Source organism: Drosophila arizonae, chromosome 2 (genome assembly GCF_054131065.1).
Source record: "Drosophila arizonae isolate 15081-1271.41 chromosome 2, UAZ_ARI_1.0, whole genome shotgun sequence".
Taxonomy (NCBI): Eukaryota; Metazoa; Arthropoda; class Insecta; order Diptera; family Drosophilidae; genus Drosophila; species Drosophila arizonae.
In genome coordinates this window covers 21,563,332-21,582,882 of record NC_142922.1, presented here as the reverse complement: position 1 = coordinate 21,582,882, position 19,551 = coordinate 21,563,332, and the positions used below count along the sequence as shown (strand labels likewise).

Sequence of the window (19,551 nt, the reverse complement as noted above, 5' to 3'; positions counted from 1 at the left end):
ACCAGCTGTTTTCTTTACTTCTCTCCATAAAGTCGAAATCAGAATTTTCCTATACAGGCTATTAGTTTCATACAAATACTAGCTACAAATAGCCATTCTGTCTATTTGTTATCCGCATAGACTGCTTAAATTTACATTGTTTGTTAGAAATTAAATGTAGTTCTTTGCATTCGTCCACTAGACTTATCAACTCACAAAGAAAAGCCTATGTACATACATAAAAAAAAAGTCTTTTGAGATTGATTCCAAAATCTTTTTAACTTGTAAAAAGAAAGTTAATCTTTTAAGCCGTTTACTCAGCATAAAATTTCATTTGCTGCAAATGAAAGATTGATTGTTGTAAAGCCCAAAGAAAAGATATAAAACAATGGAGCATCGTTTGTTGGGACCACAGAAGTCCATTAGGAAATTTGAATAGAGTAGGTCGTAAGCATTTCGTGGCCGCAATGGCAGTAGATGAAATGCATTAATGCCGAGTCAAAGTTTAGTGGCTGAAAATCGATTTGCATGTGCTCTGTGCATTTCCGTTGTTCACACATACACATACACGCACACGCACACGCACACACTCACACACACACATGCACATATGCGGCGACTTAATTACAGTTTTAAATAACCCATCTAACTGGAATTTGCGCCAAGTGCGGCACAGTTGCAATTGCCGTTGGCTGTGCCGCACTGTTGCTGCTGCCGTCGCTCGTAAAGCCGCCGAAAATGCACTCGAGTTAATTGCCATTGGCTCGACTTTTGGCCAACTTGGCGAGTCCTGCGGGCTGCTGCTGCTGCTCCTCCGGCTGCTGGTGCTGGTGGATTTTATTGCCAGCCATTTTGAATACCATTTCGTGGTTTATTACTTTTGTGGCCGGCAGATTCTCAAGTAGAGCGCCAAGTGCATGGCGCACACATGCACACAAATACAGACAGAGACTGGAGTGAATGCACTTTCGATTGCCTCACCGTCTGCATGGGAACTATATACATGCATATATATATATGCAAAGTGTGTATACATGTGTATATTTGTATTTATGGGCCAGTGGCCAGCGCTGACGATTATGGCAGTTAGCGTGGGCCGTAACATGGATTATGGCTGCCTTTTGACAGCCACAACAGCCGTTTGGGCTGACACGCACAGCTGCCGTTTTGCAGTGCAGCAAATTTCATTATTTAAGCCCCAGTCGCCCACCACAGCCGTAGCAGCAGCAGCGGCAGCAGCAGGGAACCCTCCAATCCGTTAGCCGGGCACCACGCTGGCTTTAAAAATCAATTAACCTTGATTGCGGCCATACTCAATACGTTCTTTTTTATGCCCAGCAGCGCAGAGGCCACAGCTCTGGCCAACATTGTCTCTGCCCTTTGTTCTTGTTTATTATTCCGGCTTTTGCCGTTGCCGTTGCTGTTGGCTTTGCTTTGTAGCCATTGATGACTTGCAATATTGGACATGACATGACGGCAGCTAAATGCCTGCCACAGCTGCCTGTCACGCCCTCCAAATGGCAAATGTTAATTTTAATAATGCCGCCTGACCTCTTGTCGAACGAATGTCGAACGGCCAACTGAAACTCAATCGGAACAATCCATAACAGTTAAATATATGAAAAAGAACAAAAACAATCTGATGAAAATCGCATTTCAAGGGTCAAATCGCGCCCGAAACAAATCCCAGCAAAGGTATGGACCATAAAAAGGGAAAACCGGAGATTGCTCTGACACAAAGTGTGCTCAACTTGGAGATACCCTGTAGCCCTGAGCTGTTGAAGTATTTTGAAATGAAGATTACATTTTTGTAAATGACTTTTCCAAATAGGACCAGTTATAAGCTGTTTACTATATTATGTGAACTATTTTCCAAATATACATCTTCCATGCCGCTTCATGAACTCCGATGGCTGCTAGCTATCTATAATTTATATAATTTATAGTCTCATCGATAATTCCCTTTCCTACCTGATATCTATATGTATTAGCCCCATAGTATTGTATCCCTTTTAGCCCCTCGTGCTGTTGGCGTGGTATAAAAGGCAAAGCATAAAACGTATCCTAACCCTAACAAAAAATCCTCAGCTCAGCTGGTCCAGACAACAAAGCAAATTTTAACATTATAATTTTTAATATTTTTTGCCTTTTGGCCCGGCGGGGCTAAGACAGCTTTTGTTGCTCTTGTTGTTGTTGTTGTTGTTGTTGTCGTTGGTGCGAAGCTGTCAAATGCAGAGAGAACCCTAGACAGGGCTCTAGGTAAGGCTCGGGCTTGGTTCCGGACTGCAAGCTGTGACATCCTTACAAAATGTGGCAAACGGAAAGCGCACACACGGGCAGTCACATACAGACACACACACACATACACATATACACACATACACTGACACACAGTCATACATATGACACTCATACAAATACCGGCCCGCCTGCTGCCTTTCAATTTTGGCATCTTTTTGGTCTTAGCTCTTGGCTCTCGTTTCTTTTTAAGTTAAGTTGCCTTCGATTTCACGCAGCGCTGGCAATTTTATACCGCAGAACCCAAGTTGTAGAAGCCCCAGCAAGCACTCTCCTCTATACATACATATATATATATACATATATATTCTCTTGTTGCTTGCCCTCCATCTCTCCTCGCCCATCGTTGCCCCCGTTGTGGCTTAGTCTTGTTGTTGTCGCTGCTGTTACTGTTGCTTGCTTGTTTACTGTCTTATATTTATTTGGCCGTATTTTCTTTTTTTTGTTGTACTTTGCTTTTTGCTGCTCGCTTTCAAGGAAGGGAAATCGAATTCGAATCACTTTCGGATATTTTGGTTATAAAGTCGGAAATTTTTGCAACATTATTGTTTTCGACATTTTCCTAGTTTTTGGCAAACATTTTTCCCACTCACTGTCTCTCTGTCCCCTCACTCAGTTTCTCGCTGATGCTGTCCCATTGTCTGTGCAGCACTGAAATTTATTGCTTCCAATTGAGTGCACGAGGCAGCAGCAGCAGCAGCAACGGCAGCGGCAGCAGCAGCAGCAGAAACGGCAGCGGCAGCCCCAAAAACAACACAAAACACGCAAAGCAGCTGGAATAGCAGGAGACGCAGGAACACTATCAACAGCAACAGCAACAGCTCGTGAACAGCTCGCGCTTGTCCTTGATATACACGTGCGTTCATAGTCCTGTCCCTTGTTAGAGTCGCCATGCCGTCTGGGCCCCCACACCCCCACACCATGTGCCGTGACTCTGGCAACATATTGGCGAAGGAAGCACACATGTAAGCAAAATTGACAAGGCTAAAGGATATCGATGTCTGCTTATAATGTGCAACATATTAAACCTAAGCACACGCTCACAGCGTTCGCCCGATCTATAAATAACAGCAGGAGCATCATAAGGACACACACACTCACAGCCATACATGTGGCACACCTCAGCAAGACCCGGCTCGGCTCTGGCCCTAAAATAATCAAAGTTGCCGCCAAAACAGTTTTCACTTTGGCTGCTATTATTTTGCTGGCCTGGCTGCCATTGATGTCCTTTGCCTTTGCTTTTGGCCCTGCGGCTAATATATGAGTTCACGTCGCAGCGTTTGGCCTCGCCCCGACTCGCTTTTGTTTTTGACCCACTGCCGTCGCCGCTGGCCTAGGCACATCACTTTTCCGTAGAGGGACTCCGGGCCTCGAGTTGAGTTACTATTGATGATGTTATTAAAATAATAAATTATTTGAAAATTATGAACTGGCGCCATTTCTCATCACGTGCTGAACAGTTGCCCCGGTCCTCAACATAAATCAAGAGCTAGCCCGTACATTAAGAGAGTGCCACTTGCCACTTGAAGGCGCAACTCGCTAAAGGTCTACAGCACACACACAAACACACACAAACACACACACACTGAGACACACCTCGTAAAGAGACTTTAAAATGTTGTCGTCAACCGATTGAAATTGAATTAAAGTTATGTCTCTTATCCTCTGTGCTCATTATAGCTCCAAATAGAATCATAATTAATGTGAGCTTGTGTGCGGCGAGCGCATATTCCCCTGTAACTAATTTGCATGAGTTATTTGGCATAATTATTTCACAGAGCTAGAGTTTCCATAGAAAAATAGTCTGATTAATTCTAATATTCGAATTTGAGTGAAAGCATTTAAAACTGTTGCATGGCTAATAAAATGATGTATAATAAATAATTTAAATGGTGTATTGCAAATAAAATACATAAGCCTAATAGAAGCGCAATACAAAAAGCAGAGAATTACATTTAATATATGTATTAAAATAAATATTTAATATTTTAAGGAGATTGTAGGGAATATGTTTTGTCAAAACTGTCCGATTATTCCATATTTGCAGAATAGGGTGTCTGTAATTGTTGAACAGATTATAAATTTTTCATGCATTTAGCTATCTATGCACTCCACACTTTATAAGTAGGAAAAATAATATATTTATATTTATATTGAGAATAGATAAAAATAGATAATATTGAATGTAAAAGTTTTTCGTTTTAGATTCTAGTGCTTAGAAAAACTTAACAATGCTTCACATATATCCTTCACCCCTTTAAAGGGTATCATCTACTCGCCTATTTTGAAACAGGAAACACTGCCATTTCTTTTATGTTCACAATTGAATACCTGCGTAAATGGTATTTGCGTTTGCACTTACCTGTAAAGTGGTTTGCCTGCGCTCTCACGGAACCACAGGACCATATAGACACGATCGTCCTTTGCCTCCGGCTCAATGTCACACGGCAAGGATGCGGTGCGTCCCAGCACGGCCTCCACGGCCACTGTGCTAACTGCAAAGCGAGAGAGAGAGAGAGAGAGAGAGAGAGTTAGGGAAAAAGTCAATTATGTGGAAACATATACAAGTGCAGGCAGCTAGCTGTGAAGTGTAGTTTTAAATGCTACAACACCGACACGACTATTGACAAAGTCATTAACACAATATTAAATTGTCTTTTGCTATTGTTGTCGTCGTCGTCGTCATCGTTGTTGTTGTTGTTGTAGTTGCAATTACTCGACTCCTTCCTCAATGCCTTAAACATCAACAAATGTCAACAAAATGCTGCCTTTTAACTGTCACGCCAACGGCACGCAAAGCAAGCCAAAAAACGCCACGAAACCCGACCGCACTACAGCCCTCGCTGTCGATCTCCCTAGCTGGAGCACGCCTCCAACTTGCCAACTCTAAAAGACCGCCAATCCCTCTGACCCTAACCGCAATCGTAGCCATCGTAGTCGTAGTCGTAGTCGCATAATCACAACCAAGTACGTGAGTGGGAATATTAATGCTAATTTGACGACAGCAACAACGATGACTACGATGACGTCGACAACAACAGCAACAACAGCAGCAGCAGCAACACCAACAACAACGACTACAATGAAATGATGATGATGGCGAACAGCGCTGAGCTCTGCTCCCAGCTTTACTTCAAATCGTAGTCCTAGTCCGTCTGTCCGTTTGTCTAGCTGCGATTTCATGGCGGCCTCATCTTTTGCATTTAAACTGCCAATTGATGTCACTGCAAATAGATATAGGAAAAGGAAGAGCGCAGGAGGCGGGGACATGGCTCAGCAGCAAACTCTAGAGGCAATCCCAGCAAATGACAGTGGTTACAGCGCTGAATTCCAGCTGCCTGAGGTGATTGCTTCAGGGCCTAACGAGCTGCGCCCTGACCGCAGACTATGCCAGAGCCTGCAATTGATATACATATATATATATAGATATTTATATCTCTGTATGTATAGGATAATTGCAGTGCTAAATTTAAACTCGTATTGAAATTCTTTATAACTTCGCTGGAAGCGAGAGGTGACAACTATCAAAGAAGCTGATATGATAGGATATTACATTCTGATCCTAGTAAAGCAGCTTTAAATCAGGCAAACATTATTGATTTAATATATTGTGCTTAAGCTGTTGTCAATTCTGAGTTGATTGATGATTGACAGCGATTTAAGCAGCGGTTTACGCCTAGACTGTACGCCTCAGTACACCTGTGCACCTGTGGCAGCCGAGGCATCGCACACACACACACACGCTGAGATCTATCAAACAGCGCAAAGCTCATTAATACCCTGAAAAGGGAACCCGCAATGATGTTACGCGTAATTTAATTTTGGGACACCCGCCAGCAACAAATTCCTCACGCATAATTTCAGTTTGCACACGGCTTTGTGTCGCGTACGTGAGTGTGTGTGTATGTATATATGTATATGTGTGTGTGTGTGTGTTGGAGTGGGGCTGTGGGTGTGGGTGGCAATGCTACAATTTTTGACATTTATTTAATATGCGCACGTTTTATAGAAAAGCAATTCCCAGTCGTATAATTTATGGCACACTACAAAAATTTGCAATTGACGTCGCATGAGAAGCATGCACACAGCTAAATATCGCCATATATATGTATAGAATATATACACTAGCGGGCAGCGAAATAAGTACATAGATATATATCTAATAAAATAAAATTGAATGCGATTCAAAATTACCAAAATAAATTTCAAAAATATTTTTAAATATTTATTTTAATATATATATAGAAAAAACAGTAATTCCATATTTAAAATATATACTTAAATAAATAATAAAGTATTGAGCGTAAAAATTTAATTTCAAATAAATTCATCATCAATAATATCCGGAAATACTTCAATAATTCCGCCAACTTTAATCCAATTAATTCAAGTTCCCATTACTTAATAATTTAATAATATTTTTATATATTTTTTTATATTTATTGTTCCCATCTGTTGGCTTTAGTACTTTAATTGCAATACAGAAACAATTCCCTAACATGGCTTTAAGCGTAACCAAAATATTTGTATACATAAAATAGTTGTGGTCATGTACTTATTATGATGGCCCAAAGTGTTTAGCATGTGCATGTGTATGTGTGTGTGTGTGTGTGTGTATGTGCGTGTATTAGTTTCTATTTGGACTGTCGCAAAACATTGTAGCAATTTTCGTTGCGTTTGTAATTCCCATGTAAGATGTCAAACTCCCAAACGAGCTGAGCAAACAGACACACACACACAGGCACACCTACACACACAGACATAGACACATTACGGCTCTGTCTAGGCAGTGCGCCGCGTCTCTTGACGGCAGCGGCATCAGCAAATTGACATAATTTGTGACGTTGCCCTCCGCCATTCACTCAAGAGCCGCAGCTTCGGCTGCAGGCTGAGGCTCCTGCTCCTGCTCCAGCTCCAGCTTCAGCTTCAGCCTCGGCGCCAGCCACTGCTGTGCGCGCAAGCGTAAGTGTGTAATGACTGATTTGCCCGTGAGGCGCACATGACAGTTAGCGCCGCCAATCGTTGGAGCGGGCCCCCTCGGCGACTGTCCCCGCGCCCGTCACACAAAACCAACTGGCTGCGCTTGGATTTTGGCCAAGTGGAGCGTGCTGCGGCTTAGGTGGCCCCAGCTGGTGGGGTCATTGGCATGGATTAGTCTCAACGGCGGCAACAGTTGACAGACTTGACAAATGTGTCCTAGTTTACAGCTTTGTCAATGTGTGGGTGAGTGTGTGTGGGTGAGTGTGTTTATTTTATAGTTATTTGCATACACACGCAGACAAGTTTCATTAGCCTGGCTTAATTGCCGGCTTGCTTGTCTTAATTATTTATAATACATCAAAATATATTTTATTATAGCTACTCTGATGTATGCACAATTAAATAGACCTTGTTGACCTGCCACAATATTGTTGGCATTAAATATGCGTTCTACTTACAAGCATCATGCAACAATTTGTGGCAATAATTATGGGCCATTACATACATATACACACATACATGCTTACTTATGTGCCAACAATACCATTGAGTGCACCTGGCTGCTAATTGCACAGGTGTAAATGAATATCGAACAAAGACTTAAGCTCACATAACCTCGGAATGAACCAGACATACCAATTCAACTAATTGTGACATGAACAATACTGTCTATCCAATAGTATTTCACTCTATACTGGACATATAATATTATCATTATTGTTGTTGATTGGATTACAATAGAATATAAATGCGAATCGAATCGAATATTCACACTTTTGCTGATTTGGACTTTGAAATAATTTAGATTTCTGTTTGATGTTAATTCAATTTTATTTTCATTTGTATTCAATTACTTCAGTCTTTAAATTTAATATTTATTTTTATTATATTCTTTGAATATTTTAAAAATAGTTTGTTTTCCATATTTATCTATATAATCTGTTTATTTTTTTTTTATTTTCTTTTTTTTTTTGTTTTTTTTTTGTTTTTTTTTTTGTTTTTTGTCAAAGGATGTTTTTACAATATTATCAAAAAAGTTTTACTTTTCACCTTGTTCAAACATTGTCTGCCATGAAGTTGCCTTGTTGAGTTTGCAATTTAGGTTTGGAACTAATTTTTCCAAGTTTTATCATAATAGCAATATTTAATTTGCGTTGCCTTTGAGAAAGCTGCTAGCAGCTTATTAAATGCGCCGTATTAAAAGTAATTGCAAAATGGATGCTTAAGGCAGCATCTTAACTATTCTATAGTGTATATTCGTATACTCTATAGAAAGGGTATACAGCAGAGAGGACTTTGAAGCAATGCATATTAAATCTCTTGTAAGATAATTGCCATATTCTTATAAGTCTATATATACGTACAACAATCGAGAGACTCGGAGAGTGGAAGACATATAATTGTGAACGGTAGCTTTGCAGTAATTATAGACTGGCTTCTAAGAAATCGTTACAAATCGATTTAAGCCAACGTCTAGACTCTTTTGATTATATATTAGTATTGGTAAAGAGTAGGCACATCAAAAAAGAATATAGGCCACTTGGGAGTATATACAGTAAACATCATTCATCGAATAGCTTAGTTAAAAAATGCATTTAATATTCGTATATATTTAGAAAGCATTGTGAGCTTCTTTAAAGAGTATCTCTCAGTCTATCAGATGCTCGCTCTATATATAAGCTTAGCTATAGTGCTCTTTCCGTACTTGTTTTGCTGGCACATAAGTTTTCTATTACACAATGTCATTTCAGTTTTTTATTTTTCTTATGCAGCGCAGGATGAGGCAGATACAAATTTCATTTGTTCGCGTTGCCGTGGCAGCTATGTTGTTGTAGTAGTTGTTGTTGTAGTTGTTGTTTTCTGTGCGTTGCAGGAAAACTGCCAACAGCTCGGCAACACATACTTAACACACACACACACACACAGACACTCACTCTGTGAGAGGCACATAGAGCACTAAAAAATAAGAGAAAGAAAAAGAAAAGAAAACGAAAACACACACGCAACAGCGAACTCAGCTGGGTTATGCACATAGCATTTATATTTATATAAGTTGTCTTTATATAAGCGAAAGAAGCTGTGAAACTTATGCAAATTGCATTTCAGCCAGCTCGACTCGCAGCCAGCGCCTAAAAGTATGCGCTGCTAACGGGACTGCGCTGCAAACTAAGAAGAAGGAAAAAAGGTGGTAGAAAATGCGCATAATGAAATCCAATGCTATGGCCAAGTCGGCTTCTTAGCTTGGCTTGCGCCTCGGCTTGGACTGGGCTTGGCTTGGGTGGGATAGCTGCGGCGCTGCTGCATGCCGGTTGCCACTTTCACGTTCCACTTTCGAGCTGCTGCCGCTGCTGCTGCTGCTGCTGCTGCTGCTGCTGCTGCTGCTGCTGCTGCTGCTGCTGCTGTTGGTGGCGTCTTTTGTTGCCACCAAAGTTGTTTTACTCGTTTCACGCCACGAGTACGATGCGTCCTCTGAGCATGGTAATTTTCGCACAGGCACAATAAAAGTGTGTAGCTGTGTGTGTGTGTGTGCGCTTAACTGTAGACACTTGTAAAAATAGTGTGCGACTATATGGCAGGCACTGTCGCCGACCCTGGCCAACGGCAAAGCAGGTCACGTGTGGCATAAACGAGGCATTGCGTCAGTGCTTCTTGTTCTTCTGCTATGCCTTCTTCTTCTTCTCCTTGTCTTGGCGAATTTTCTTTAAATAAATATGTACATGGCTATGCATACAGTAAAATCTCAATTAAAGAACTGCCTCGACTGCGCGTCGATCATATTTGCAGTTAAAAGCCAAATCGCCAAAGAATTTTGCAAACTCTCATCGATGCAAGTTATAAACTATTTTGTTATTGTGCAAATGACAAAGTTTTAGTTAATCAACTATTTCCAGCCTGAGCAAAATAACTATCTATAGAGCGAAAATATTGTGTAAATTGTTGAAAATCTTGCAATATTTCTGATGCAACAGAACAGATTTAAGAGATTAAAAGATGACGAATTTGACCTATAGGGTTAAGATAAAATATAACATAGCATACCAATTATATACATATATGTGCATATATAGTAAATGGCTTTCTAATTGTTTAAATACTTTTTTGTCGTTCATTATGTATGTGTATTTAGTATTTAGTATATTTCGTTAGTATATTTCGTATTTAGCCGAAAAGCAATGCAGTTAGTTTTTTCGCTCAAACACAATTTTTACTGTGCTCAGCTGCTTGCAAAACTCTTTCACGCTCTCTCTATCTCTCTCTCTCTCTCTCGCTCACTCGCTCGATTCTATCTCGCTCGTTTGTAGTTGTGCGCGTTTGTATAATTGAGATGAAAGGTAATGACTCGCATAGCATACTTTTGAGCGCCCAAATCGCGGCCCAACAATGCGCCAGACAATACTATACCAGACACACACACACGAACACGTATTGTGTCTAGGTGTGAGTGTGTAATTGTGTGTGTGTGTGAGTGTTTGTTGGCTCTAAGTGGCACAAGGTAAAGTTGTTGTCGCTGCGTCAGGTTTTGCTGTTTGACGCGCCTGACTAGCTAGTGGGCGTAGGTAAGTGTATGTGTATGCGCGCATGTATGTGTGTGTGTGTGTGAGGACTATTTGCACTAATTTAGTTGAAAACAAACAAAGTCTTTTGTTCAATTTTCGCCTTTACATTGAAGTGCAGAGAAGCACACAGTGAGATCGAGAGAGAGAGAGACAGAGCGCGATAGAGAGAGAGAGAGATAGAGCGGGAAAGGGAGAGAGATAAGTGGGCTTAGTGTATGTGCAGGAGAGAAATTTAGCCAGCGGCTAAGCAGCAGCTGGTTGGATATACTAAGAAAAGAAAAGAAAAGAATAAAAGGCAGCAGCAACAACAACAACGGCAACGGCAGCCGGCGGCAAGTGTTAACCCATTTTTAGCCTACTCACTCTAAGTAATTAGCCAAGTACATTTGCAGCTTATAAATTTTGCATAAGCTGCAATTAGTAGCAACTTCTTGCAGCAGTTGTTGCCACACTTGTTTTTGGTGTTACCGTTGCCGTTGTTGCTGTTGCTGTTGTTGTTGCTGCAGTTGTTATCTCACGTGCACCCAATTAGATCCAAATGTCGATAGTTGGGTGCACAGTTGAAGGCTGTCAGGCAAGAGTCAACAAATTGAATTTGTATTGCGGCCTAATAAATAATAAGCCAGGCCAAGACAACGGGCCAGCTGTTATATTGACGAAACGACTCGACAAGCAATCAAGCAACAAACTCAAATACACACAGACTGACAAAATAACAAATACGTCAATAAAAAATGGAAAAACATATAAAAATGCAAAAGTGACTGGCAGGCCGGAAAAGCACAACAAAAAAAAACACACACACACACACACAAAACAACAGAAAGCAAAATAAACAAGCTCATCGCTTACATATTAATTGACCTTCAGCTGCTTGTGCCTTCAAGGTAAGCGAAAGCAATTGCTGTGCATTGAGAGGGGGTGATGGGGGTTTTATCGATTTATCTTACAGGCGTATCAATCGATTCTTAAACGGCTCAAGTAGCTAGCCTTAAAGCCAGCTTGTTTATGGCCCTAGCCCTCAAATGCCAAATACTTTAGACGGCCTTCAGTTGAGGGCGTGGCATCTGTGTTCGCGACACGAACATTTAGTAATCAATACCTGTGCTAGATATGTAATTTCAAAAAAAGAAACATTAAATACTAATAAATTATATCTTCTTTCATGATTCAAAATTCCCAGAAATGTTCTGTCGTGCTATGAAGCTTGTTTTGATCAGCATGGGCCAAAAATACGAGCAGCGCTCACCTCTAGACAAATGGTCGACCGCAAAATCATCTGAGCACTCAGTGGCAGAGAGTAAGAGTGTAAGAGAGAGAGAGAGAGAGAGAGAAAGACTAGGAGAGTCTCAAATTGCGCTAACCTTATACGCCCTTTGGTCCTTCGAGCGCGTCTGATATGTGAGCTGACTGCCTTTTGTGACTTTTGTGCTCTCGAATGCTGCACACCTTGCACAAAGGTACCAAATCTGTGTGCCTGTGTGTGTATGTAGTTTGATGCCCGTCTTGCACCTTTGCCCAGAAATTACATCAATTACAGCGACTTGTCTTCGACTAAGCTAACCGAAAAAGTAAGAATAACGAGCCGAGCAACAGAGACCTTGCGGCTGTCTAACAATACCTATTCACACACATTTCAGTGGGTGTAGGTGTATCGGTATGTGGGTGTCTATCTGTCTGTCTGTCTATGTGTGTGTGTGTGTGTGTGTGTGTAAGCAGCTGGGTGGCTGGTGCCTTGCACATTTGAGAACATTTGACCTGAAGTGCATTGGTCATCACGTGTGGCCATGAGTCTGCATTTGAGTGCACTTTGGTCAGCAATTATTTTACGTTGAGGTCACATTAGAGAGGTCGCCGCCAGTGTGGCCAGCTCGGTTGCCAAAGCCAAGTCACGTGCGAGGTTTGCTTGAAACAGATAGCTGAAATGTAATTCAATCCATTTTAAATATGAGCCCAAATACATTTTTCGAATACTACTTGCCTTTGGGCTTCAGGTAATGTACTTAAATGGGCATTTGATATACCAGATATCCCAGTTTAATGATCTAGCTAGAGCTAACTAGATGCAGTCCCACTTATATTAGATCTTAAGTACGGAATAATGCCAAATAAACGGGCTGCATGTAATATACGTATCAGTAATCAAAAATGATTAATTGAAAGTCAGTCGAAGTTAATAATTTTACAAGCGGAAATACATACATATGACATATCTACCTCTCATTTGACGCTCCCTACTTTATGGCCTCCAAAATAAATAAGGTAGTTCTTATATAAAAGCCTTGCAATTCATCAGCTTTGCACCAATTTCCTTTTTGACAACCTGTGCGTGCGTTAATTACCTTGTGATGAATGGAATTTTTCATAAGTGTTCATTTTTCCTTATTGCACATTTCCAATTTGCATTTCGTTCCTCCTCTGCCAATCGGAATGCTCATTAACTGTAAAGCCGTGCCGTGCCTAGGCGAACAGGCAACACTGTCTGAGCAGTTGCAAAAATGTTTCTTTGATACTTTACATCTTCTTGGTCATCAACATGCAATTTTTTCTACAATTTTGTGATGGCCGAAACTCTTTTCGACCGGCCCTCGGAACAATTGAACAACTGAACTGGCAGCAGCGGGCATAAAGTGTGAGAGCTTGCCCTGAGCTGCCAGGCAACCTAATGGTAGTTTCGTACACATGGGATCGAAGAGCACCGAGTTAGAAGTCAGACACAGGGAGTGAGAGAGTGAGACCCCGTTAGCACAAAGTCCGCAGACCGTCGCCCGTGGCATATTGAAGTGCAGTTCGACGCAAGCATTTTGCAGCCGCATTGTCATGTCAACCGATAAATTCACACATATGTTTGTATGTATGTGTGTGTGTGTGTGTGTGTCGGAGTACATGGGTGTGCGTGAGTATACCCACCAACAACAAACAATTGACACCTACGGCAATCCTTTTTTCGGTCACGTCCAAATTGCAAGTTGAAGTTGCCGTTTGCAGCTGTTCGTTTACTGCTAGAGAACTGCGCACTGTGTGTGTGTGTGTGTGTGTGTGCGCGCGCATTGAACTGTTAGTTATGGTCGCTGACAGTAGCGGACGCTTAAGAGAACGGACACCAGCACATGGCTTGCATAAGCTGCGTTTCCGCTGCCAGCTCGTTTGAGCGCCTGTCAACCGAATGGCTGCTTCGGGCTATGCAGTTGGCCGTGCAATTGCGCCTTAAATGGCTGCATAATGATAAAAAGAATGAACAGTTATCACCGGAATGCAGGCGATAGGGAATACAAGAAGCAGAATGAGAAGTAATATATATAATATTTCCATTATTTAAATTCTCTTACAATTCACCTAATTGAGCAATCGCTTCTCAGAGAATGGAAAACCAATTCTATGTGGGACACCATTTATAGCAAAATTATTGTCCTCAATAAAACTGAAAAATAAGCTATTTTTGCAGCAGCAGATTGAGAAGTAATATATATAGTATTTCCATTATTTAAATTTTCTTAATTGATCAATTGCTTCACAGGGAATGAAAATCCTTTATAGATCTCCATTGTATCTCATTTATAGCAAATTTGTTGGCCTCAATAAAACTTATAAATAAGCTATATTTCCATATTGCAACATAATTATGCACTACTTAAAACAAGAATTCATAGCTCACAGAGTAAACTGCTCAATTGCATGATTACATGTATAAATTGAAGCATTCATGAAGTTTTTTACTCCGCCAATTAAAATTGTGTTTCATTATACACTGTAGGGCCATAACGGAAACGAAGTATATCAGTTTGTCAATTCAGCAATGTATATTACATATATAAATAAGTAATCAATAATTTGTGTAGACTTTTTATGTTTTCCGTTTGGCACTTTGACACAGGGTCAATTCAAATGAGACCTAAATCTCCATTGACATGTCTATTATGGATATCATCCGTTGTCCTTATAACAGAGTATCGAGCAGCTGTAAGCGCTGATTGCGGATTGTAGTAATTATTCAGTTTTTATGGATGGAAACGCTGCAAAAAAGTGCACGTTCAGCGTGCTATCATGTTCATTAAATCAATGATTCGACAATTTTAATTTTTTAGTCAACGACGTTCACAGCGTCAGCCACGCCTGCCGCCCCCTGCTGTGCATTACACTGCAGTGTATGTGTGTCTTTCTCTCTCTGTGTGTGTGTGTGCGCGCAACCGCATGCAATGTGGGCACATAAAAAACTATTGCATACTTATGCGCGCTTCAAAGTTTGGGAACCAAAAATGTCTATGAGCAAACATTTTGGCAAAGATTTTCGCAAAGCTCTGCGATTTGTAGACAGTTAGACAAGGCCAAAGTTTTCAACGAGCTAAACGCGCGCGCATGTGTGTGTGTGTAAATGCGTGTCTGTGTGTGTGTGTGTGTGTGTGTGCGGTTGCACTGGAATTTGCAATTATTGCCGCTTAGCAGAAAATTCTTTGCATGTTTTACGCGCACACCATCAAAGTAGCAACTTGGCAAAACTATTGTCAAGAATTTTTAGATCAACACACATGTTGACACTCACACAAACTCACTCACAAACTCTCGAGCAGACACACACACACACATACACTGAGATAGAGACCACATTTGTATGGCTGACAATGAATGACAAAAATGAATTTTAATAAAGTTGCGCAAATATTTGCATATTGCATGAGCGCTAAAAACTTTCATTGACAAAAACTTGTTTGCCCCGACAGACAATAAACCAATTTGGTTTTATGCATTGCGAATCGCTGGCATTTTCGATATTAAAATGTTGGCCAACTTTTGATGCGGGTCAAACGTGAAATTAGCTTTGACTTTTTAGCTAAAACTTTAGTGGCGCACATTGCGTTTACGCCACGTTTGGCAAACATTGACTTGTTTGCATTAGAGGCTTTAAAACTTTTCTTAGCCAAATCAATTTGCGCAGCCCACGTAGCACTCGCTCGTAATAACTTTAAACTGTTTTAAAACACAGCGCGAAAAATTTCATTACCACCTTTGCCATCGGATCGGTGAGGCGAAGTGGGACCCGCAACCTTTTTGATTATTTTGCGCCGCTTTCAAAGTAAATATTTGACAAGAAACAACAACAGCGGCAACAGCAGCAACAGCAACAGCAACAACAACAACAACAAACAACTTGGCCGTCTTAGACGTCGACACTGCGCTGAAGCACTTAAAACCTAATTAAATTTGCATTACAATTTTTTTCTTTCGTTTTTCTGTTGTTATTGTTATTGCTTTTGCTATTGCTGTTGTCGTTGTTGTTGTTGCTGTTGCCTCTAATTTTGTTTTGAGAAACAGCCACGAGCTCGCGCTTCAGGCATTACTTTGAAGAACCCGGCACACTCAGCTGAACTGGTTGACAATCAGGCTGCCTGGTCAGCTTGTAAAGAGGCGTCAGAAAAAACAACAGCAACAAAAACCATGACGAAAGCAACAACAAATGGCATTGTGGAACAAGCAGCGCTTGTATTTTGCAAGCAACTTGCATATTATAAATTTTAATATCTTTGCTAAGCAAATTATTGCTTTGATGTTGCTGCCAGAGGCAAGCTAAGTGGGCGTGGCGAAAGACAGAATAGGCAAGTGAAGAGAGAGAGAGAGAGCGACAACTAAAAAAAGATTTACAGAAAATAAAGAGAATGTAATTAAAAACAAAGAAACTGATAATAGCAATTAATAAACATATTTCTGTAATAAATATCTCTTTTATATTTTAAATTTTTAATATTTATAGACTGGGGAGGACAATCTCAGACTAAATAAATAATGCGAAAGCCAGCTGTATTTATGAACATTTATTTCGTACCACTATTAAGGGCGTCAATAGATGTAATCTATGTATAATGTATAGTTTATCTTTATTTCTCGGAATTATTTAATCACTGATGCGGGATGCTCACTTCGAAGAACTCCGACGCTTATCGTCGCTGTTTTATTTAAAAATTTTATTTCATGTGAATTTTTCAGTTACATATTTCTAAAAATAACTTACATGTATATATTATCGTTTTTTAATTGAAATAAAAAATGTATGGCTGACTGTCGCCTATTATTATTTATTTTTTATTTGTTTTTTATTTTTGTTAGTTAGTTGGCTCTGAGTGTTTTATAGTCAATGACTGGCCAGCTTACATGAAATCTCACTTTTAGCTTTAATTACGTTTTGCACTCCATCTAAGCTTACATTTCGCGCTGTTTTCTCATTCACTGCGCAGATTATTTCTGATTATGAATGGCTCGGTTATTTTTCAGTTCTTTTTCCGTTGCATGCATTTTTAACAAAGCGCTAAGCTGGTTGCCAGGGTAACTCATAACATAAACACGTACAGCATTGACCATTCAGCGTGAGCGGCAGATGATTGTTAACTGAGCTTTGGCCTCAATATCGATCAAGCCTTTGCCGCAACAACAACATGAGAATCATTTAAAAGGCATTAAAATTTATTCGAGTGGTCGTTAAAATGTCAGTCGCGCAAACAATAACCAATAAAAAGTGCGTGCCGGGAAGAAAGGCAGCAGAGAAAGGTACGCTTTATTATGTAAATGCTTAAGGAAACACATGTAGCACAATACAAAAGCTTAAAGCCATTGTTTAAGTACGCAAACGGACGGTGGCGTATACGCAATAAGTTTTTCTGACTGCGGCGTGGGAAGCGTGTTGGATAAGGAGCAGCTAGGCAGGCAGCCAGGCAGGAAGGGTAGGCAGGCAGGGAGTGGTGGTAGGCTGTCGGAGCTGGCAGGCTGGCAGACACTGACCCAACTGCAGGCGCGGCAATAAAGCAAAAGTGAAGACAAAAAAAGATGAAGAAAACACCCAAGATTTATTTGTTGAGCAAGTCGACCAAGTTGGGCCAACACCAGCTAAACCGATGCCAAGACGACGTCTGGCATTTCACGGCGGGCATGGCCTGGCATAGTTTCGCATGCTGACACTAGTCCAAGTCCTGGAGTCCATATGTTGCGTGCAAATCACGCTGCAGAGCAATAGTGTCTGCACGGCTGCCCAGCTGCCCAGGGGCAGGCTAGCGCAGGAGCCCAACTTCTTCTGGCCCAGATCATGGCTGGGAGTTGGTGTTTGGCCGTTGCCAACAGGAAGTTTGTGGACCAAAAGCGGAAGCGTCAAGATTTATTATAAAAATGCTCATAGCTCAGCCAGCCAAACGGCATATTACGTTAAAAGTGCAGAGCACACATACACTCACACACACATACTTAGTGCTTATGTACCACATATACATTTGCCGTGGCGAAAGTTGGCAGCAAATTGTGCGGTCCAACGGTAAAGTGAGCAGCTCTTAATTGCACATTTATTTAGGTTCGCCACTCGAGGCTCGGCTCTTAGTCTGCCGCTTAGTAGTTTATCATTTGCTGTGCTTAACTAACCCACACTCACACACACACACAGCCTACATACCTAGACTATGAAGCACACACTTCATATGAACTCCCGATACACTCTCTAGACTGCGCCACGGTAAAACTTTCCTTTACAGTTTGGAGCTGTATTTTCCTTCGTATACTCTATATGCCGCAGGGTTTGATCAGTTTGTCAGGGACTATAAAATGCAGTCAAGTGTGCAGACTTATGTGATGAAATAATATATACTCATTGCCATATCAAATTACTCTAGCTGCTATATAAATATCTGCACAGATTTATATCGTTTGTCATTATAATAACTTATCTGTCTGTTGATCTATTCTGTTAAAATTTGTTTCAATAGAGTTTTCCTTATTAAAAAATTAATGGTTAAATTATATAAATATCTCAATTATATATATCAGCTCTCTGCCAGAGTATAAAAACTTCGCTAGAGTATAAAGAAAACTATTCTTTTCTGGAATTTTTTTCCTACTGCTGCTGCTACTTCTGCTGCCTTTGCTGCCTTTGCTGCCTTGCGGCCAGGCAAAACTTTTTGCCTCTTGACGCAAAACGGAAATCTGTATATTAAATGACTAATTATAGACATTTTATTACCTTGAGCAAGATAAATGGCCACACAGTGTGCACATGAGTACATATATATATGTGTGTGTGTATCTATGTCTCTCTCTTTCTCTCTCTCTCTCTCTCTCTCTCTCTCTCTCTGTGTGTGTGTTCTTGTTAGCCTAGCATAGTTGGTAGTCTCAGTTACTTAAGTGCCTAGTGCCAGTCGGGCCACGCCCACAATTAAGCACAGCAACTGACATAGAACATTTTCAATTAAAAAACATTTCTACTCGCTGACGCCGCCGTCGTCGTCGTCGCCGCTCACTAACCTTGGACGGAGTGGTTTTTTGTTCTATGTGGCATGCGACATGCTGCAAATGAAAATGTTGAAAATCCACAAAATTAAAATGACAAAAGCGCGCCGTTTACTTTAAAATGCATTTCCATAGAGGCGGCAGGCAGGCAGCACCATCAGCAGCAGCACCACGACATCAACAACAACAACAACAACAACAAGAGCCAGCGCTTCCTCAGCGGCGGCGTCAGGCGCCTGCAATTTCCACGTTACGTTTCGTTTCATTTCAGTTAGTGCCAGCTGCTGCTCCCGTTGCCTTGCCTTTTGTGTAATATGCTGGCAGGCACCTACAGCTCCGCAACCTCTCCTCTCGCCCCATCCCACAGAATCTCCACACCGCTGCACACCCCCTCGGCCATGTGTGTCCTTTCAAATGGCGCACCGCTTGCCCCCAAATCCCGGTGCTCGCTGACAGCATGAAAATTTTTGCAAATGCAGCA

General features: G+C 41.0%; 1 protein-coding gene across 1 annotated transcript in view; it reads right to left on the bottom strand.

Annotated features, from left to right (window-relative positions):
* The window catches only part of side-III (sidestep III), a 98,544-nt gene that overhangs the window by 34,121 nt on the left and 44,872 nt on the right, over window positions 1–19,551 (bottom strand). Inside the window, exon 3 of the mRNA XM_018000390.2 lies at window positions 4,640–4,772. Coding sequence (XP_017855879.2) covers window positions 4,640–4,772 — 133 coding nt within the window. The remainder of the gene's footprint in view (window positions 1–4,639; window positions 4,773–19,551) is intronic.